General features: G+C 40.1%; 2 protein-coding genes across 9 annotated transcripts in view; one reads left to right on the top strand and one right to left on the bottom strand.

Annotated features, from left to right (window-relative positions):
• Positions 1–5520, top strand: part of CD99L2 (CD99 molecule like 2) — a 31142-nt gene extending 25622 nt beyond the window's left edge. Inside the window, exons 10-11 of the mRNA XM_054641291.2 lie at positions 887–952; positions 1393–5520. Of these exons, the coding sequence (XP_054497266.1) occupies positions 887–952; positions 1393–1457 (131 nt within the window). The 3' untranslated portion in view covers positions 1458–5520. The remainder of the gene's footprint in view (positions 1–886; positions 953–1392) is intronic.
• Positions 5521–8024: 2504 nt separating this feature from the next.
• MTMR1 (myotubularin related protein 1) overlaps positions 8025–22823 on the bottom strand; it is a 38059-nt gene continuing 23260 nt past the window's right edge. For all 8 annotated transcript variants that reach the window (XM_077185927.1, XM_077185928.1, XM_077185929.1 and 5 more), the window contains 3 exons: positions 22283–22396; positions 20690–20866; positions 8025–9292 (listed from right to left, as the gene is read on the bottom strand). In XM_077185927.1, the coding sequence (XP_077042042.1) occupies positions 9128–9292; positions 20690–20866; positions 22283–22396 (456 nt within the window). In that variant the 3' untranslated portion in view covers positions 8025–9127. The remainder of the gene's footprint in view (positions 9293–20689; positions 20867–22282; positions 22397–22823) is intronic.

Raw genomic sequence — 22823 nt, 5'->3', positions numbered from 1 at the left:
CCTGCCACACCCTGAGCTATATTTAGATGTCCAAACAAGTTCTAGATGCCTATAAAGTGTGTGCTGCATGGCCAGATTGCCTCAGGCTTCATTTGCAGACCAGCACCTGAATCCCCTTCCCTGGTCCTTCTCCAGTGGATGCAACAGCTAGCACAGCACTCCCACCTCTGCCTTTCCCCACTGTTGTCCCTCACAGGAGCTGCTGAGGATGCCTGAGGTTCATAGCACAACCCAGCCTGTCTTAATTCACCTCCAGCTCTGAGCTAGACCATCCCTTTCTCCTGCCCACCCTCCTGCAGCCACCCCTGCCCAGCAGAGCCCAGCCTTGCTCCGTGGCCTCGTGGCCTCGGCTCCACTTGTTGATAACGTTGGGAACTTCTTTGCATTTAAATAAGGGACTTATTCGGGATTTGACACCCCACTGGGATCCTGCTTCATCACCACGGCCCTGCTCTGAACTGCTGCTTGGAGCTCTGCATAACTTAGCTCTTAATGAGGCTGTGGCACATCTCTGTGCTGAGGCACACAGCAGTCCTGTCCAGGAAGCCTTCCTCCCTTCCCCTCCCGCACTCCTCAGAGCTCAGCTCCTTACACAGGAATTAGCTGGGCTGTCTCTCGTGATAAAGATGAAGCAGGAGCCTCAGACAAAAGAGCTGCTGCTGGAGCTGTGCCTGCCAGGAGCTCCATGGGCACTTTGAAACCCAGCAAGTCTCAGCACTGGCTGTAAGTTATGGAGGCTTCTGTGCTGCTGTCACTGCAGAGGAGGTTTCAAAAAGGCATCTCAGCTGTTACAGCTCTGCGCCCATTACCAGAGTTTTTAAGGCATCAAAGCAAATAATTTCACTTTCTACCCTTCCCCTCTCTCTGTGTTTATTGTGCTTCTCAGAGGGACTGAACGCTGAGTATGTGAAAGGAGAAAACATGGAAGCTGTCGTGAGCGAAGAACCCCAGGGTGAGAGCCTTGCATCCCTTACCCCTGCCTGCCTCCCTCCACTAAAACAGCTTCACCCAGGGACTTCCCCAAAGTCCCCACTGCTGCACGGAGCTGCTGTGTCCCTTTGATGCTGCCACTGCTTAGGTGATGCTGCAGCTTTGTGAAACACCCACCACCGAGCTTTTACCCCTTTAGTGCACACAAAGGAAAGCCTGCTAAGAGCCCAAGGAGCTGGTGCTGCAAACGATGGCAGTTAAAATGTTAACATGGAGCTTTCATGTAACCAGCCACTGAGAGTCTGGCACAAGAGAAGCATGATCCTTCTTTCAGTGACAGACAATCAAAGCTGCTGCAAAGGCTTTTCCAGTGTCACACACAATCAGCCAGTGCTGGGGTTGCTTGTGCCCTGGTTCCATCGTGTGCTATTGTACTCATGGGTTTTTTTTCTTTCTCCCCAGTTAAATATTCAGTCCTGGAAACGCAGTCAGCAGAGCCACCAAAACAAGACAGTGCGAAGATATAAAGTGTGACCCAGGGCTAGAAAAGAATCAGTCAGCAGCAACAGAAATCTTAACGTGCTTGTAATTTAGCTTTTAATTTAATTTGACTCCAAAGCTATTTAATGTGTATTTAAGCTTGAACTGGCTTTTTATTGCTCTAGGCTTTAGGGTTAGACTGGTAGCATGTGTTTATTTTTTGTGAAGAGGTTTATGTTTACATCGAAGCAGTAGTGTAGGATTGGTGTGCAGGTGGATGGAAATCCACAGAAGGTGCTTCAGCTGTAGTTCAGTTTTCAAGAGCTTACAGGTGTGAGGACAGTGAAGTGCCTGTAAATAGCAATCCAAAGCCAAACCCTGCAAAGCGCCTCAGCCACCTTCTGCCTTCAGCTCCGGGCAGCGTCACTTCAGCGGTGGGGACAAAGCTGCACATTTCCCGAGGGTGGATCACAGTCCTTCGTGTAGCTACACCCAAAAATGAAGTGCCTGTGGTGGGTCCTCGTGTGGGGCTTGGGCTGAGCCAGGTGACTCCCTGCTCCCAAGCCAGGAGTTGAGGATGCTTCACCACCACCAACCAGTGCTCGGCTTGCAACCAAAGGGACCTGATTTTCACAACAAGTCACAAATACAGTTAATAATGTGTGTGCAGTGTTCACTTCTGGCAAATGCCATTTGAATGCTCCACTGTGCTGCAGATCAGAATGGAACTGAAGTGATACAGTTTGTCTTAAGCTGCACCAGGGGAAGTTTAGGTTAGACATCAGGAAAAAATTCTTCACTGAAAGAGTGATTGGGCACTGGAATTGTCTGTCCAGGGAGGTGGTGGAGTCACTGTCCCTGGACTTGTTTAAAAAAGACTGGATGTTGTTGCCATCTTATTGCAGAGGTTCCATACTGTTGTCTCCTATCACAAAAGTTCCACACCTTCTTGGTGTTTCTTGTGGGCAGCTCTCAGAGCACTGACTCTTTCTTCTTCCCAAAGCAGCCACTGACTCCAGTTCCCTTCTCACCCAGCCATCCCACTCCTTTATAGCATCTTCTTCTCATTGGTTGCAGCTGTGGCCTGGTAAAGAGAGGTCTGCTCCTAATCTTTGATAATTGGCACAGCTGCAACTCCTTAGGGGTGAGATTACTTTCTACACCATCTTTATTTTCTTATATTCTATCCCCCCACAGGATGTGGCACTCAGTTGATGAGGAGGTGCTAGGTTTGGTCATAGGTTGGGCTTGATGATCTCAAAGGTCTTCTCCAACCCAGTCCATTCTGTGATTCTGTCTCTGTGGCTTGAGATACCTGCATTGTCACCACAATTAAAGCTGTGTGCATATGGATGCTTTCAAGGACAGGTTCAGATCTCAATCACACCAGAACAAGTGACTGATTTAACCCATAAGAAAATAAAGCAGGTATCTTAAGGTATGTTAAGACCTGTAAAGCTCAGTACAACAAAACTCAAGCTTAACAAGATGCAGTCCCCTCCTTTTATCAGCAGCTATCAGGAGTTGCTCCCAGGCACCCAGAGGCAGAAAAAGGATTTAAGCTTCACTCTTTGTGTCACTGGCTAACCTTTAAAATAGGCAGTACCTCCTGCGAGGACAAATCCTTCATCACTGTCCTGCATGGGGTTCCTGCAGCTGCCTGCAAGCCCTGGGCTGCACTGGGACAGTGCACACACAGCCCCTGCCATGCTGCTGAACTGCTGCCTAGAACTGACCTTCACTACCTTGCAAGAATTTCTGTTTAGATTTCCAATGCCTGCCCAGCAACCTTTCTGACTGCTGCTAAAATATGGATAACTGCCACTTTCCAGTACGTTTTTCCAAATCAATGGTTGCTTAAAAAGCATGCTCTCAAGTGAAGGAAATTTCACTTCACATGGTGTAACAGGTACTCACTACTTAAATACAAACCTGAAATGTGAGCATTTTGTACAGGTTTGCAAATTCTGTGTATTATGAATGTGTATTAAGAAAACCAAGCCTTTCAGTAAGATGTACAAATTCTCAGCTTTCAGGTAGACATGACTTCCAGAAGGGCCTGCCAGGAGGTGAATGAGCCCAGGAGCATTGCTGTCTAACAGCTCCATTTGGAATGAAATTGCCTAGTAACTTGGTTAAGTATTTTACAATAGCTGCACAATTCTTTATGCTCTTTTGAACACTTGCATTTTTAAAGCCTTATACTAGCTCTGGCAGAACAGCTACAGTGGTTTATAAGGTGCCTCACAACTATTCAGAATGCTTAGGCTACAATGATACTACTCTGAACTACTGCTGCTTTATGAATGTCTGGAATAGGAAAGAAATGTTAATTATTGGCTCAGATAATGGAAGCATAGGAAAGAGATGGGATGCACTGTTTGCTTACTCCCACAGAAGGTTTTCATGGAGGAAATGTGCTCTGCAGAATTTGCAGCAGGAGCTCAGGTGCCATCGAAGCCACACAGCTGAGTTTGTGTATCTCCAGTCCCAAGCACCAGCACTTGTTTTTTGTTCTTAGCCAAACACACCTGAAATCTGTAGCATGAAATGTGTTTTCTGAAAGTTACTGTAGATGAAGTGTCACAACAGGGCATTGATGATCACTAGAAGCTGTTTGCCCAGCTTGGATCTAGTGCCCGTAATTCCTCCTCTCCCTTTGCCAGTGACTGTGCCAACAGTCAGTGTGGTTTAAAGAGTACAGCACCTCCCCTCCCTTGGGGAACTCTTCCATAGGGCACAGAGGGACAACTCTAATTCAGAATACTACAGGTCACAAATTTAACAAGGAAAGGCAGCAAGCTGTTTCACTGGAACACCCACCCCAGCTTTTGGGACTCAGACACTGCTGCTTTGCTCAAGGCTCTTCTGTAATGCTGGTGACTACTTAAAACTTAGTGTATGTGTAGGTATGTGGAAACCCATAAATGCACACCTCCAAAGTGAATAGTGACAGAATTCAAGATTTCTTTCTCTAGCATTTCAAATAGGAAAGTACTTGCAAATTCTGCAGTAGAGAAATTAGGCTTGGCCTTCTCTTCAAAACTGAACAAAAGTCAGAGTCTTAGTGGTAAACGTCAGCAAAGGCTCAAATGATTTTTTATTGCTGTTTGTCCCCTCTTCCATCTGAACTGCCACCAGTCTCTGAAAAACAGGGAGTTTATATCATCTATATTTTAGGCATTATAACAACTGAGAGGTTTCCTGTATATTTTCCTGGTAGTGATCCAAGTTCTGGAACAGCTGACCCAGCACTGACCTCTACTTTCATTTAATTACTATTTATTCACTTTAAATTGGGATATGGATTTTTAAAAAATCCTGCATTTAAGCTCTGTATACATGGCATGAACTTTCTTGTCCTTTATTAAAAAAGGCAATAAACCACTAGAAAATTCATTTGCTTTTTTTTTCATGAGTCCAAAACCTCTATATAGACGTCCTGAGAGTTTTTGTACTATGTATGTTGTGAGCTTTTTTCTTATGACACCTCACTTCTAAAGCTATTTTAAATGGCAATAAAATGATTCAGAAAAGATTTGTCAAAGGTTTGATAGAGAAGAGAGAGAATTGAAAGAATTCAGCTGGCTCTTTTCGTGTTTTTTCTTTCAATTACTTGCATTTTTCTTTGGCAGTACTTCACTTCAGATTCCTCAGCTGAGAATACTCTGACACAAATTTCAGGTCTTTCTGGCACTATAAACTCAGTCATTTTCAAGCAACCCCACTAACAAGTGCTCCACTGTCATCCTTAACTGCTCATTTGTTGTGATAAAACTGGATTAGTCCATAATACTGCTTCAGATTCTGGAAAACAAGGATGAGTCGGCAGGCTGAGCTTTAAAAACTGCTTCTCTAACAGATGAGGTTGAGGAACAAATGAAGTTCAGAAACAAGAGAGTTGTGAAATTAGAGAACTCCTGAGTGAAGTTCTAACTCAGAAGCAAGAGAGATTCCTTGCTGCTGAAGAAGTGACCTGTACCAAAGGAAGGTTGAATGTTACTGTAACAAAATACATTTTGTTAATGTGTGTGTAAGGGTCATGGGGGTAAAAACCAGAATTCAACTACCTTGGAAAACACCAAATAAACCAAGTTGACTAGAAAGACATTTTAGACTTGATTTTTTTGTGGTTTTTTTTTTTTTTTTTTTTTACATTGGAAGTAAGCTGCAAGTATTTGGCTTTATCCTTTTGGTACATCACCTCTTCTCTAACTGCACTGAAGACTTCATTTAAAAATCCAATCCAAACTAGACTGTGAGAAAAAAAATACCACTATGAAAACTTTAATGGTAAAAATGGAGTATTTGCACACATACACAAACACTCTCTCTCCTCAGGTCATCAGCTAAACTCAAGGCAGTGCCTGAGGTTTCCTGCAGTTTTCTTTACATTTTCACACCCAGTGGGATAAATCTCCCGTGCAGTGCAAACTAAGCTTTGTATCATGATGTGATTTTTAACCACAGTCAAAAAAAATTGGTTTATATTTCAAACTAACTACTTCTGACTCATGTTTCTTAACTCTTTCCTCCCAGCTGCCCAAGATCTGGCAGTTGAAAGCTATCAATACTCTCTTAGTTCAGCAGATATGGTCTCAGCAAATGGACATTCCTTTCTGCTTTTTACCATAAACGTTTCACCTGGGGAATGGTCTGAATTGCCCATTTTACTGTGTCCTCTGTTGTGAGGCTTAGTGCACATGAATGAGAGCTCTTGATTCCTTGTTTTCAGCTTTTAGAGAACCAGATGTTCTTGGTGTTACTACATACAGCCCATGAATTAGTACAGCTTCTCTTGGAAAATGAAAGCAATGAAACACTTCTTGTTTAAAGCTCTAACTCCTGGAGAAGGAGGGAACAGAACCAGGCAGTTAGGAGTGTTTACTGCCTTTAAAAGCCTTCTTCCATTTCAAGGAAACAGCAAAAAAATTACTTATCTATACAGGGGAAAGAAGTGTAAATTCAGCTCTGAAATGAACTTAAAAGGCATGGTCTGTGATGCTGATGATTCACTTAACCTACTTTACAAGCAAAAAATGTGTCAGCTGGTTACCAAGGCTTCATCCCCTTCTGGGACACTGGATTCAGGTTGTACCCCCTCTCATATGCCACTGAGAATAGGGAAATCCTGCAAGCCAAATGCAGCTGCTTGCTGTCTTTGCACATTCCCTTTATACTGAGCAGTCAAAACCAAAAACCAAAGCAGACCAAGTGTTTGAACCAGAAGTTAACAGCTCTGTCCAAGGTGCAGGCAGGGAACAGGATTCTGCTTGTCCCTTAGCTAGTTCAATACTGCCTTATTGAAAATGAAAAAAAACCAAACAGAATTAGTAGTTAAATCAATAGGAAAAAATCTGATTATCAGAAAGAGTGAGTACAACAACAATCATCTCTTCAGTGCAAAGCTATGCTCTAACTAACCCATGTGAGCTACAGGATACCTCTGAGTATTTCTCTGCTAAGTGTGTACAAATACATCCATTGTGCTGGCACATGGGACAGCAGGACCCTCCCCCAGAGCTCTCCCTGCACATCAGGACTCACTGAGCTCTGCTGAAACTGGTGGATCCACAGCCAGTCAGCTGAAATAACTGATACTCCTCTATGCAAAACCAAATTCTCAGAGTTCAGCTTTAAAAATCTCAGAATGCCCAAGCTAATCCAGTCATTGCTTTTGCAATAATTATAGAGAAAACGTTGTGATTATTAGCACAAATATAGAGAAAAACTTCAAAAGATTTTCTTTAGCACTGCATTTTGGAGATAATGTGCTTTACTTTAATATACAGTAGAAATGTCAAGGAAATCTGAAGTACAGAATAGTTTAATTCAACACCAGCTCAACATATTTTGGCAATGTAAAATTCACTGGTGGCACACTGTTCAGCAGAACCATTTTTACACAAAAACATCTTTCATCTATTTATAAAAAGCCTGAGGTTGATTAAGAGATGCAACATTGCAAGCCTTCCCAAACTGTGTTTGTGTAGGTGAATATTTATTCTAAAAAGCATTCACTACATAAAAAGGACACGTTGAAATACCCTGCACTGCACAGTAAACATGAAGAGTGGATACAGCACTCCAGCCTCTGCAGCTGAGGTCAGGAAGGTGCTCAGCAGCTCACCTGGCTCATTAACTGTGTGCTGGGTGGAGTTACTGCAGAGAATGAGACACAGAAAAGCTCCGTGGTGTATTAGGAACAAAAGTGCAGCAACAAGTGAATACTCACAGTCAGGAAAACCCACAATCACCAGAGAGAATCAAATGGCTCTAAAAATGGGGCTTAATTCCCACCAGCAGAACCTGGAGCAATACAAGAGTCAAAAAGCAGAGCTGCAATATTTACGTTTCCTAAGGAGAAGAACCAGATTTTCATGAAATACAGCAGGAAAACAATCCAGGGAAAATTTGCAGCATGCACCATTTCTAGGCCTTCCAAGAATGCCAGTGAGTAGTTTTCTAAAAGGAGGAATGTTACAGTAATCAGATACTGTAATCAATACTCTCCAATATGAGTATTTCTGGGGGGAGATGCAAGAAAGTTGGGAATGTATATTTAACATGACAACACAGTTAGATTATTACAGAAAAAAAAATGCTAGTAGGAATTTAAAAAACAAAAGCCAAGAGGCTTTATTTCAAGAAAAACAATTAATATCATATTATTCAAAAAACTTTGTCAAACAAAGTCATTGCAAGTTAAGGTCCTCAGAAGGGTTTGCACAGGCAGGATCCATTTCTGAAGGTACAGCTTAAACCCACGGGAGGATGCATGTGGTCAACATCACACACACACGGGTGTAAACGCACACAGCTTTGCATTTTGTGTGTACACTTAGAAACAAAACACACTTCACAACGTGGAGCTATACAGACTATACAATTTACACAGCTGGGTGTCATTCCAACCCCAAATATTACCATTTGCTAGAAAACAAACTTTTACTTTGTACAAGACCTTGACATGAGCAAGTTTACCCCTCGCTCAGGAGGCTGAAACTGAACAATAAGCTAAACAGTCAAAAGACTTTATTTCAACTTGTACAAAAGGCATTAAAAAACCTAAAATACGTGCTTTACCAAATATATTACAGCATACAAGTCAGTGTGGTGTACTTGATAAACCCAGCTCAACTTCATCCACTTTTAATGGCATATTTAGTTCGAAATGTAAAACTGACTACACTGGAAAACATTTATTTTAAAATCAATTTCCAAGTGCATTACCTAAAAAAAATAAATTGCTCTAGCAAAAAAAAAAAAAATAGAAATATATATATATATTACTGAGTGAAATAAGGAGCTCCCATTCAGAAAAACATTTTGTGTTCTCTGTAAGCATCATGTGGCATTTCATCTGATTCTCTCAACCAGGCATAGTACTCTAGACAATGTGTGAGGCATTTTTCTCTCTGCTTGGCAGATGGATTCTTTTTTAGAGTGGTTAAATTGTTAGTTGCTCAAAACAAAGTTTAATTTCACGATTGGTGACTTAGCTAGAGTGTCAAAACACATGTGGGAACTGCCAACAAGAAAATACATCACATCTACTGAAGCTCTTTTTGGCCTCATTGTGATAGTATCAGACACAGAGTAAGGCATGTAGATCACAGCAATCACGAGTCACTCACAATCCTTTTGTGATGGCAGAAGCATTTCACCCTCCTCTGTGTTACCTGACACTGGTTTTTCACATGGCTTTAGTTCCACATCACACAGAGGTGTGCACTGGTGTGGCAGAATGGGAAGGAGATGAGCCTCTGTCAGAGGAGGAGGAAATGGAACGTGTGGCAGCTTCCCGCTGCAAATCCTCAACCTTCTTCTGAAGCTCTGTTCTGATAGCCAGCAGCTCTTTAAGATTCTGGTGGATTGGAACCTGCCAGGTAAAGAAACAAAAGGCTTACTGGGACTCTCATAGTGAGTTATCCTTTCCAGCAATGCATCTGCTGTTGCTTTCAATAACAAGGAATTCAACACTTGTGAATTTCAGTTTGTCAATATTTAGGGAAAGTGTTTCTTGAGTCATTTGAAATGAAACCTTGCAGGAAACTGTCCCTTTCTAACAACACACTTGACAGGAAACCTATTAAAAAGTGTTTGCAAATGGTTTATACCAAATATACTCCAATAAATGTACCTGCATCCCTCATCAATACCACTGTCAGCTGAACTCAAAATGCCTTTCCTGGGAATGATTTCTCTGGACTGTTGGGACAGGACTTTATACACAGAGTTAAAAAAGCTGGTTCCATATGGAGCATCTCATTACTCTTCTAACCAGGCATCTTTCCAGGAGCCTGACCCCTTCCAGTGGGAAAGTGCAGCAGCCAAGTGAATGGTGCCTGGACCTCCCAGAGTCTTACTCCAATAAATCTCTTACAGAAGTGCATTGTACAGGTTTCTGCTTCTGACATTACCCAACAAACATCAGAGATGCACCACTCTGCATCACAGCCCTTTCATTGCATCTGAAACATTCAATCATATTGTGGCCAAAGGAAGACTCAAGCCATACTGGACTTTGCAGCTGGATTTGTTATCTCAGACAAGCAGAGAGAACCCTTCCCCTCTTCCAAATTCCACAACAAGGCCAAAAAAGTTTTACTGTAAGTTGCTTTTAATTTATTTTATCCTGTACAAACTCTAATTGTTTATAGCTTTTGGAAAGAGCAAGAGGGGAAAAGAATTTAATTGCACTGATGCAACCATCCTGGGGAAATGCAGCACTGGGATTGCTTAGATGAGTAATTTACACCCTGGGCTTCTGGAATGCCAGGCTCCAGGGAATTGCATTCTCCCACCATCAGTTCCTGCTGCCTGCAGAGATTGTTAAGGCTGGGCTGCACACCTGGGCCTGCCACCTGCACGTGGTGCCATGTGAAGGAAACAGCAAACACCAGAAAGGGTTTTTCTTGCTATCAGTACACAACTGAGTCACAACTTACATTTTTGTGAATTCTTGCTTTTTAAAGAACACACATCCAAAATTCATGCATTTGATATTTTCAAAACCTAACACAGAAAGATACCATTTAATTTTTAACTCTTGTTCTAACTTAAAACAATGAAACAGTACCAAAGGTCTTTTTAGGTCTACAATTTTTTGGCCATATAGTTTTTTCTGTTTGTGGCTTAGCCCATGAACAGAAACTTCAGTGTATAGAGAAAGTGCTGCTCCCAGTACCCTGGGAGTCATTAATTCATCCAGCATGTCATCTACAGCAATTTTAAAAGCAAAACTTTTGGAGTCTTCTGCAGAACAATTGTTGCACAGCACCAGCTCCCAATGACCCTGGAGCCCTGCCCTCACTGTGCAATGAATTCCCTCTCTTGCAGTTTTACCCTCCATCCTCTATACAAACTCTTCAGCAAGTGAGGCCACAAATCTACAGATCTCCTTCACTGATCAAACACAAAGCACACTCTCCAGAAAGCCAACCTCATTTTCTGAGGTAGACTACAGAATGTGAACACCTACAAACATGACAGAACTGAGCCTGCTGATAAAGATTATCCAAGATGCTGTAATACACACTGTGGAAATTTCAAATTTCAGTAAAGATTGAGATTTTCTGGAATTGGCATCCCCTGTATTTATTTTTCCCCCTCAATAAAAGATCACTTTCTCACAGACTCCTACTTTAGATTTCTTTAAGAAGACATTTTCCTGCAACATGTAGGTCCCTAACAGAATGATTTACCATTGGGATCATCAGTCACACAATGGCTCCCTGGTCATGGGAGATCTGTACACCCAATTTCTGCACAGTTAACCACGACTCAGTGAACCAGGGCAGATCTCACACGAGCAGCAGCTGCTGCCTTCACTGCAGAGCTCACACACTCTCAAAAAGCAGCTCCACAAAAATGGCTTTTGGGGAACCTACTACAAATCTTCCCAGGATACAGCACAGAAAAGCTGCTGCAGGACTTGGCAAGCTCTGCAAAGTGCTCTGAGGAAGAAAAGTGTGGCTGCACCTCTCATCCCTCTGCATGCCCAGAGCCTCATTCAGCAGCTCATGCTCCAGCCTTGATGCAAGTGCTGTTCTCCCCACAGGTCCATCCTGAAGAGCAGAGCTGCCTCTCAATAAATTAGCTAAATAACAATAATGACATTTAAAAAGCCTGTGTATATTCAACTCACACACAAAACTCTTCAACATTAAGATTGCAAAATTATGCTCTCAAAGAATTAGGAGGTGTCAGAATGAAGATTACTTCTCCAGCCTCAATTCAGCCTTCCTGTATATCTGTAGAAAATCATTGGTCAAATAAATATTAAAATACTAGCTTCCCCCTTGTATTCCTCATTTACTCGGTGCACAGGCTGATGCTACTTAATTAATGAGAAGTTATTCAATATTTAGTTTTCTTTGCAGTGTCTGACCTCATCTTTTATTTATTGTTCTGAATTTAAAATGCTAAAGTTTCCTTTTCTGTACTTTCATCTCATGTCAAGAAACAAATTTATTTCTGCAGCACCCTAATGAGGTATGGGAGTATTAACACACTACTTTTACAAAGAAGGATCTGAATCCAGCACCTCCTAATTGAACAGAGAACTTGGGAATTCTGCAGCTGGGGCATGTGGGGATCAAGCAGGACACCCAGTAAATAAGAAGGACAAATAGAGGGACCATTCTGTTCCAGGTGAGCTCCCTTACAACAGAGGAATCCTGTGGCAAAGGGAAGGAGAAATGTCATTTCTCTAGGGGACAACTCTGCCTGCAGCCATGTCCCCTCCAGCCCACCTTCCCAGACTGTGCTCCATGGCTTGAACAAAGAGCCAACACCTCCAGCACCCCGAGCATTATTCACCCCTAGCCCCTATTCCCTGCTAGACACAACTCTCTCCCAGACTCTGTATAAAATCCATCTCTCAGCCCTTTGATTTATTCTCAGTTCTTGAGAATTCACTGAGATTATTGCAGCCTCAGACCTCCAAACTGGAGGAATTTCTTCCAGGATATGAGTGGGACAGTTTCTAAAATATAATCTCACTAAAACCTCATGTTTTCCCTAGAGATGGAGCATTTATAGAAAAACAGCCCCTTGCCCCAACAGAAGTCCTGTAAATTTCCCAATATTTTCATATGGGAAAACATTTTCCTTAGTCACATTCTCATAAGCAACTGAGCCTTCTTGGATTAAGTTTTACAAAACAATTCAGTCAGACACACAAACTTGGGGACTCAATGCAAACCATCAGAGCCCAGCTAAGCTGTGAGCAAGGCAGAGTAGAGTCTCATAGTAGGGGACAAAAGGGGTCACCTTCAAAATATCGGCCATCTTTCAGTAAGGGCATGCTAGATTTAAACACTGCAGGACAGTTGCACATAAATATCATCATGCCATTTCATCTGGCAGTGTAAACACAACAGAAGGGTTTTCTGATATGATGCCTTTCCCAGGAAAAGATTCTTTCTGATTGCCATTAACACAGCATCCTGTAGATGCACACAATAAACAATAAAATTCCAGAAACAGGTTTCACATATTAAACTTCCAATACACACTTCAATTTCATGAAATAACCTACCAACTTCAATCTAGAAAAATCTCAAGCAGCTGAATTTTCAAGCAGCTGACAATAGCTGATTTTTTAGTAACAAAGGTTGATATTCAAATTACATTATCATGGGGTAAGGAAAAGGTGGTACAGGCTGTTGAGGTATCACAGAAGTTCCTACAAAAAGACCTGAAAAGCAGCCTGGCACGAGGATGAAGGAGGAAGAGTAAAAAGATGAAACATCATGAATTAAATTCTGTCATGAAAAATATTAAAATTAAAAAGTCAGTTAATTTCCACACTTCCTGAAGACTTATTCCCAGGGAGACCTGTTGCTGTCAGTGTATCCTCAAACCATCCTGTACAAATTCTTACAGATAACCATCTCCATTTTTGTCACTTCACCCTGCTCTATTTCATCATGAGATTCCTCTCTCAATTAAACCTTCTTCTTCAGAAGGAAATGGGTCCAACACCCTGCACACAATAACACCAGTAATGGCTTGCTGTGAACGAGGCTCTCCTTCACTCTGCCACTGTTTACAATGAAAGGAAGTGGGAGAGTGACAGATTCTGCAAGGAACAAGAAGTTCCTTGAGGAAGATTGTTTATTACAAGATCTTGTTACCACCTTAACCCTAGAACTGTGTACTTGCACAGCACAAGTAGCATCTCCAAGGCAAGCTTTTATTACTGTCTTGTTAAGAAATCCTGTAATTGGTTTGCCTGAGATGAATTTGTTGGGAAGCTGACAGCAGCTGTACTGTTTCCTACTCTCTCATGCTGCCTCTCAATTAGGAGTGGAAGCTCAAAAGATGACTCTGGACCTATCACCCAGCTGCATTCAACTTATTTTTGCTGCTCTAGTCCACAGATTTTCAGCAGAGTAAGCATCCTTTCCTTTGTCACACCAGTGTCCCCACGGTGATGCTGCCAGGCAACACTCAGCTTCTACAGCCATCATTTCTGTCCATAACCCAGCTGAAAGCACAGAACTATTTCTGCTGCATGAGAGGAGCCTACACAGATGAAACTCTACCCAGCAGTGCATCTACACTTTGGCTGGGCTGGAAAATTTCCTGGGCCATTGCTCTTCAGGATGTTTTTCATGTACTATTTAAACTATTACCTCCATGTGCAGAAAAACAGTACATTTAATTTCTGTGATTCAACACAATAGTCCAGTAAAAATGAAGTAGAAACATAAAGGTGAATGTACTACATACCTTTCAATGGTTTTTGGAGGGTGAACTTCATTTAAAAAAATCTACTATGTACTGTTTACAAGAAATAGAAATAGATTTCTCTAGTCACATAAAATTTACTATGAACAGTTAGAAGCTGATCACCCCAAAACAAAATTGGCACTTGCACCTAATATAGCTAGCAACAGAACCAAACAGGGACAAGAATATGGAGTTTGCCAGCAGCACCAAGTAGTGGAGAAAAGGGCCTGGATCTTTGGGAAGTCTGACCAGGCATTAACCAAAAAGCTGGCCCAGGAAAAGCTGCAGAAGAATCTGCCCACAACGTTTCAAAAAGACTTTTCAGTGTTGGGGCTTTTTTCTTTTGTTCCCCTCTCTATTTTTTCAATTCTGGCATCTTTCTGCTTTAAGCCCTAACCAAATTTTGTACCATCACATTCAAATTCCTAGTTTTATTCCATTCCCTCTCTTTCACTGAGTTATCTTAAGGAACCAACTTTTTTTTTGTAAACAGAAACTAAAAAGAATATTCAACTCACCAGGAAGATTTTATTTAGGGAAGCTCACATTTTTTCCCATTTCTTCCCATTTCAACTTTTCTCTAAATTTTTAGTTCAACTTCTCTTCACCAAGCCACAATTCAACATAGGACCTGATTTTCTCCTCATACAATCTATTCATTCACCTGTAGCTCCCTTCAATTTCTGCAATTCTTTCCTGCTACTTGCTTTTTCTCCCTTCCCCTTTCCCTTCCTATTTAATTCAAAAGCAGATACTTTTCCTCCACCTTAATAGTAGGGTACCTACTGCCTACACTGAGCAGAAAAATATTTACAACACTGCTAAAAACATTCTTTATTACTAAAACCACCATTGATATGAAACCATTTTTTAAACTGAATTATCTACACATATCAAAAGCAGAACCTGGTGCAGTAATGCTGAGCACATGCCACTCCACAGTTATGATGAATTATTCCTGCTAGGGAACGATTTGAGGAAAAATAAAGTGGCTTTTTTAAACTAGAGAAACTATAGTTATGCTATACCATGTACATACTACATCCCCCATAAAAACCATCTAGACATAAGGCAGCTTCATTTCCTCAGAAATTCAAGCCTTCCTCTTCACAGAATTACTACAGTTCACTTTCACTACTGATTTTCAGGTTTTCATTCCCAAGGAATCTTTCAGGATCCTGAAGTGCTTTTGGATAGCAAAATTTGTCAACACAAGGATGGATAAAAGAGAAATTATAATAGTTACTCACTTGTAATACCACCAAGTCTTAATTGGATGGATATCTAGTGTGTGTTACTCCACTAGCTCAAGGACATTCACATGAAAATTGTTCAACAGTGAATGCATTTTGCCTTGTTCAGTGAGCACACTTTATCTATTTTAGCAACAGGGAAGAAAAGCTGCAGAAGAAAATGGTTATTTTAAATTCATTGCTCAGCTTAAGACTGTCAGTTTTCCAAAAACCTACTCTGTGCTTTGGAAAGACAACAATATCTTTCACTTGAGCTTTTTGTTCCTCTCTGTGAAGAACTGGAACTCTGACAGCCTAGTGAACAGGACACCTGTAGCAAAAGGCAATCTCAAATGATGAAGACAGCAATTTTCAGTAATAGTCAATACTTCCACACTTCTTGCTCCTGAGAGATCAAGCAAAAAGCCCTTGCCTCCTGGAAAAACAAGGGCAAAAATTATGAATTTTGGATAGCAAAACTCATAATATCCCCACAGCTACCAGGTGGGAACTGGAACAACTCCTGGATTTCCAGACTCAGGAATCTGCACATGCTACCAGCTGATGCCACTGCTTGTTAAAACCTACAGCCAACTTAGATTCAGACATCTGAGACATGAGAGAAATGGAGTGCTTTCCCTTCAGAATGTGTTAGAAACCCCCAAAAATTAAGATTATTTGCACAGTACTAGCTTCTCCCATTCTGTGCACATTCTGATGCTCACTATAGGGTACCAATTTCTTTTTCTTAGGTAACTACATTTTTTTTCAGCATCCAGGATAAGCAGTTAGTCTCTATTTTATTCCATACTGATTGAATACTGAGACTTTCATCTATAGATAAAGATTATCTGCAGTAAACTAGACTCTGGAAATCTTCACTTGACACCCAACTAGAGAGAAATTACCAAGTACTGGCCAAAACCTGCCTCATCTCACAGGAAACTCTTTGTTAATTGCAGGGATGAAATCTGCTTTGCTAAGGTTACACTCAGCTGTCTCTGCCACAATTCCTTCTCCTGACATCTCCTGCCTCACTCTTTCATCCAAAATCAAGGACTCAGGACCAGCAATGCCAAGCAGTTCCAGAGCTGTGTGATAGCTCTGTCCTGCCACAAAATGGTGGTAAATCAAATGTGTGGACTTTCAAAAATATCCCAATGGGTACTTGCTGGGAGGGGAACACACCAGGCAGTGTGACTGAAGGCAGGGATAAACACATGAACCCTCCATGTGCCAGGCAGCAAGTTACATGCAGTAAGTTACACATTATCTCATTACATGCAGGATAAAGCAGTTCAGTAATTATATTTTCCAGTTTATTGTCAGCAATTTTCCCAGTGACACTCAGGATCTTATTTGTTGCTTTCACTATACAATATTCTGTGTTTACTGACAGTGAAGCACAGCTAACATCTGATTGCTCAACTGTTCAACACATCAAATCCTTTGGCAATAGCATCAAATAAAAGCAGCAATTTTAAGCTATTTATATACTTTGCAGTCATTTCTGTACATACTGAACAAACAGCTTTACTTATTCCTACCTTTCCCCTTCACATCTTTAAGTGAGCTGCTAACCAGCCAACAGAATTTCCTGACTCTTGCACAGAAGTGTTGAGATTGCCTTTAGCAGATGATCCCACCACAGAAGCTGAATTGAATTTCCAGGTGATAGATGGTGCTGGCCTTTTACTCTGGGTGACAGTCCACACACATGAAGGAAACAATGAATTTGAAAAATTACTATGGGATTTCTATGGTTTCAACATGAGCATTGTGGCCAAATTTACAGAACAGAGCTTGAAGACAAATTCCCAGGCATAGAAAAATAAAAAACCCACATAAAACTAAAACTGAACTAAGCCTTGTCCTCCAAGTGTTAAAACATAATTTCCAAGAAAGCATAAAAAGAACGAAACACATCCTAATGGACTGGGCAAAGTTTGGTGACTAAAATCCATGATTTTCCTTGCCTCTCACAGCTTGACTTGAAAGGACTGGACCTTTACTCATGCTCTGTATATATGAATGATGGGGTGTGTTAGTTCAAAACTACTGCCCCTGCACAGATCATGTTCATGGCTGTGTCCTCCCCACCTTCCAGAGATGCCCAAGGAGATGCCTAATGACATCTGGCAGCCAAAACTCCTCAAATCAGTGTCAAGAAGAGGATGAAATGACTACATAGAAAAGGGAAAAACACATATCAACTGAAAAAATTCAAAGGCATCATATTATCTAATGTATTCCAGCCAAGCAGGGTCACCTGTAAGGCCACAACCACAGACCTCCACCTCTGTATGACAGAATGGAAGAGCTTCTCTTCCACATGCCACATACAAATACACATTTCTCTAACTCAAAGGAAGAGCAAATCTGAAAAAGGTCTTCTCAGTCAATGAACTCAAATAAGACAGAACTTAGATATATCTAATTTTCTTAGGATAAGAAGCCAATAATGATGTAACACCTCCAAACTCAAACAAAAAACCCTTTTATTTCACTTAAGAATTAGAATGACCTTGTTGAAGCACAATTTAGCAGCAAGAAATGTCCACATTTAACCCAGAATTTTCCACAGTGCTCAGTTCTCAGACTCCTGAGCTTTGAACCCTATGGAAGGAGGCTGTGTGTCCTTAAGTGCACAAGATCTATTGCAATACAAAAGAAACAGGGCTCTTGATGCAAATAAACATGATCAAAATCACCATCTCAGGCTTCCACAAAGCTCAGACAGAACTGAAGTTGTATCATTCTAAGCAATCTTTATAGAACATAAGAATAATGCTAAACCCTGTATGTCCTAGAGCAATGAAGAATATGCTCAGACTGTACCATACTGGTAAAGGCTGAGACACAGATATTTGAAGACAGAGTACAATAATACAAAACCAAATAAATGGTTATATCAAGTTAGCATTCAGTAATTTTCACACTTAAAAAATTACAGGTCATATATGCGCATTTCCAATAGAAAAGAGGCAATGAACTGCAATGAAACTTCTCTCAGTCCATTTGAAAATCAAGCTCACTAATCAAGTGGAAATGAGAAAACCTAAAATATTGCCTCCAACCAAAACCTGCTCTTCTGCTCCTGTGAGATTTCTCAAAACAGGTATCAAAGATCCATTCTGATTATATTCAAAGTACTATTATTCATCTTCCCTTAAATTCACCTATTGGGCTTTTTCTCCTTTTTTGGTGAGCACCTCAAAAACAATAAACATGGTTTAGTTTTCTAAAGATGTTTTTTTCAGCTGATAAAACAGTACAAGGTTGCCTTGAACTAATCATCAGACAACTTAGTAATGTTAAATATTTAATTTTCTCTTACATTTAGTTGAAAATCAAGATAACACATTAAAAGGTATTCAACAAAATTACCTTTTATCAGTAGGCAGGGATGCCCATTATTTTAATAAATCCACTGATTAAGAAATTTTTCCACCAAAGATAAGTGAAGGCCTGCTGGGTGTCACAGGGGTCATTGCCTTTTTTTCTGTCACTGAATTGGTTAATAGGGTGTGACACCAAACAATGCAAACATAGAGAAAAGCAAACTTATGTTGTGATTAGTATATTCTTATTGCACTTAGTATATTCTGTGATTGCAGAAATTGTTTATTTATTTGCTTGTATGAGTTTGTGCTTTCATAATTAGACTGGTGAATGCAATTCTGAAAAAAAAAACCAACTTGTAATTTCTGCTGCTAATTTATCCAAGTAGATTTGAAACACTCCCAAATGTTGGTCATAAACATAAATTCAGGCCAGAGACAAGAGGAAAGGGATGATGTATCAAGACAAAACTTACATGGCAGAATTAAAAAGTTGAAACACTTTTTAAGTACTTGAAGAAAAGCAGGTGCAGGAAAGTTAAGGCAGTTACCAGGACCTGCTCTCTCAGGTGAAGGAGTCTCATGGGCAAAGTGCCTGAGGAGCATCTCCCAGAGAAGCAGGCAGAGCACTCAGCAGGGAGCAGAGCTTTCACTAAGAGCTCTATGACAGCTCTGCTGTTTCCTCATGATGTCACCTCTTCCCCACCCTCCCTCTTGTGGAGCAGGAGTGGCTTTCATGTGGTTCACAAAGCCTGCCTGCTCTCAGGGCCTGGAGATCTTCACCAAATCCAAGTCATAAACCAACACTGCTGCAGCTACTGCAAGCACCACCCAAATGGAATTCAGCAAACAGGCTAAAGGAAAGATGGGATTTTGCTAAAGAGCAGCTGACAATTTCACTTGAAAATTATGTAACCTAAAATACACTATTTTTCTAAGTTTTAACAAGTAAGAGAAACAAAGCAGCTCAGAGGAAACACCTCAGTGAGAAAAGCAAACAATCCAGACTTTTCCAGGACCTTAAAAGATATTTCTCAGAAACCTGGACTTCTACCAGTGTAGTGGCCTTGAAACTTACCTTGGAAAATCATCTTTTACAACAGCCTCTGACTTGTGGATGTCTAATAAATCTGAAACTCACATCTCATTCTAACTGCTAGAAGATGAAAGCACCTTTTGAGCAATCACTTAATACAGGTAATTTATCATAATATGCTTGGAGGTACCTTGGAATGTTACCCTAATAAAGAGATGGTGTAACACACTCAGATATATTATGGTTGTGACACAATCTGAATGTTCTTTCTTCAGACTTCTAAGCTTGAGAACATATGGAGCATTTGTCTGATGAGATTTAGAGATTTATCTGAATAGCAGACATTACTTATAAGAACAAATACTGGATGAATCAAGGAGCATGTATAGGGACTGTTTAATCTTTAGTATGCCAGCTTAAAACTATAAAAGTCAATTGAAAACAAGCATCCATGGGATGCTTAGTTTAGAGAGCCTGCAAAATGAGTTGGTTAGTCCAGTTCTTTCAGAAACTGCTGCTGTAATTTATGTCAGTGCTGGGGAAGGGGCAAAACATGATTAAAACAAAGGTACACAAAAACTAGGAGCAGGTCAAGGCAATAAAAGTATTAAAAAGTGTTACAAAGTAATAGAAAAGTATTATAAAAGTAATCTTCTGACAAAAAAAAAGACTGTTAATCATTACAAGCCAATACAGTGGTACTGTCACTCCCTAGTTTGCGACTGTAGAAAAAGGAAAACATCCTTTTTCCAAGTTTGACCACATCCTGCATTATCTTCATGACAAACACCTTTTCCCCTATCAGCTGAAATATGTGCAACAGATGAGCACTTTTGTATTAAATGCTGCATTTGACACTAGGAAAAATAAGAATTTCTCTTGATCTCTGGGACCTTCAGTAACACCTGCAGACATGTGAGAGCTCCTACCTGAGGCCGCATCCTGGGGTTCCACCTGATGTAGTAATTCACCCACAGCTCCAAATGGTTCAGGCTGGCAACAGGATACAGGACATGGTTTTCATAGTTTACATAGAAGGGATTTGTGAACTCCTCTAACTGGCTGTTTATATAGGACCACAGAGATACAGTCTTTGTGCTCACCTCCTGATAGAAAAAAAGTAAAAAAAAAAAATTAATTAATGACATGGATTGCAAAATTTTAAAATATGATGTTAATAGTTGTCAGTAATTCTGTCAGAATTTTACCTTATCTACTAGAAAATTACATGCAGTCTGAGAACACTTCCAGTAGCTGATCACTGAACAGCCTTAAAACTTTAGCAAAACATCTGAATACTTATTTTGGTCCAAGGCTAATAGAGAAAGGAGATTTAGACATATTCTCTCCAGACACACTAAAGGCTAGTTGAGCAAAAGCAACCTGTACTGCTCATAATTTACAGCAATATATACAGTACTTAAATACATGCTTACACACTGACCAACTAAACAAAAAAGATTAGCTTTAAGAGGAATATCAGTGAAGAGACAGGGAGTTTGGAAGATCCAAAACAATGTCTGTGAAAAACAATTTCTCAATCTTCCCACTCATACTATTTGCTCCTAACAAATAATTGATATTATGCTTTAAAGTGACTACTTGTACCTTTAATTGCACTTCTGAAAGTTGTACTATTCTAAATTTAATCAGCATAATAATGGTTAAATCAAAGATTGGAAATCTGAACTTACATCAGATTCATTTTGCAAATTTAAACTCCTTCAGTGTTGTAAAGCATGTGTTTCTACTACTGCTGTGTCTTAAATTGCATTTCTCTATTGAGAATTGCATCTGACTATTCATTTATGAAAGAAAGCTGTCTGGAAAGCCTGCATTTGCTGAGAACATGTTATTCAGCTCCATCTTGTGGTATTTACATGCAACTTTTCCCCTACAGAAGCAGTAGAGACAAATTAAAAAAAAAAAAAAAAGGCAGAACTAAATATAACAAGGAATTTTTGAAAATTTGTAGCTTGCTCGAAAAAATGAGGCAGTAAAAACAACAAAGCCACAAGTAAGCAAAAGTGCATTTGGAATAGCAACAAACTTCTATTTTTTCTTCTCAAACACACAATCTTTCATTGAATCCTAACTTCATTCATTTAGATAATTTTAATTTCTGTAGCCCTCAACCACAAGTTCCATCCAGTTATGTCCCAACCTGCCACGTCATCCATAGGAGTTCCTTCAGAAATAGTGAAAGAAACACTAATATTATTTGATAATTACTACTATTTAAAATTTTGTGTTTTGGCTGAAAACACCTGCAAGAGGACTTATTAAAGCCCTCAGCCCCCCAGACAGATGATAACTAAAGAGTTATCACCTAAGTGCCACCTCACTAATATATACAATTCTGTATATATTGCTCATACCATGAAATTTAATGTCTGCATTGTTTTTTAAGACTATGTGAGAAATGTATTTAAAAACACAGCTCAGACAATCTTAGGTCATTTTCTATGCATTTTAATATAAAAATCAGAAAAACAAGAATGTGCATTATACTAATTATTTACCTCTTTTAATCTCTCTTTTTCACAGTTGCATAAGAAAGTCCCGAAGAGACAACTATAAAGGTGATCCAGAATGGTGATCAAAAATAACTCATTGAATTCAAAGGCTGCAGGAAACTGATAGTAAAAAAAAAGGGTAAAATTACTCTCAGCATTATTTTAAGCAGTGTGGAAAGGAAGAAAATCAGACGTAAGAAGTAACCAAATAATCCAGGTGAGATTTTGGTCCTATTTAGGGATTATTTGCAGGAAAACTCAGCAATTTCAGTATCTCCCACTTCAATAATTCATTTCACCTACGTACTTCTCTACAAATACTTCTCAGAGCTATACTTTACATTCATTATCCAAGTACACCAGAACACAAACATTAGCTGATGTGAAACTGGTGATATAAAGCAATCCATTTTAAGAAGCTCTAACAGTGTTCTGTTCTACCCTAAGCCCTCTTAAACATATGCTTTATATCTCTTATTACAGAACAAGAAAACATTCTGGGGGAAAAAAAAATAAGATAATGGCATTTAAGAGTTTTATTTCCTAT

Source organism: Agelaius phoeniceus, chromosome 14 (genome assembly GCF_051311805.1).
Source record: "Agelaius phoeniceus isolate bAgePho1 chromosome 14, bAgePho1.hap1, whole genome shotgun sequence".
In the NCBI taxonomy this organism is placed as follows: domain Eukaryota; kingdom Metazoa; phylum Chordata; class Aves; order Passeriformes; family Icteridae; genus Agelaius; species Agelaius phoeniceus.
This window is presented reverse-complemented; position numbering and strand designations above follow the sequence as displayed.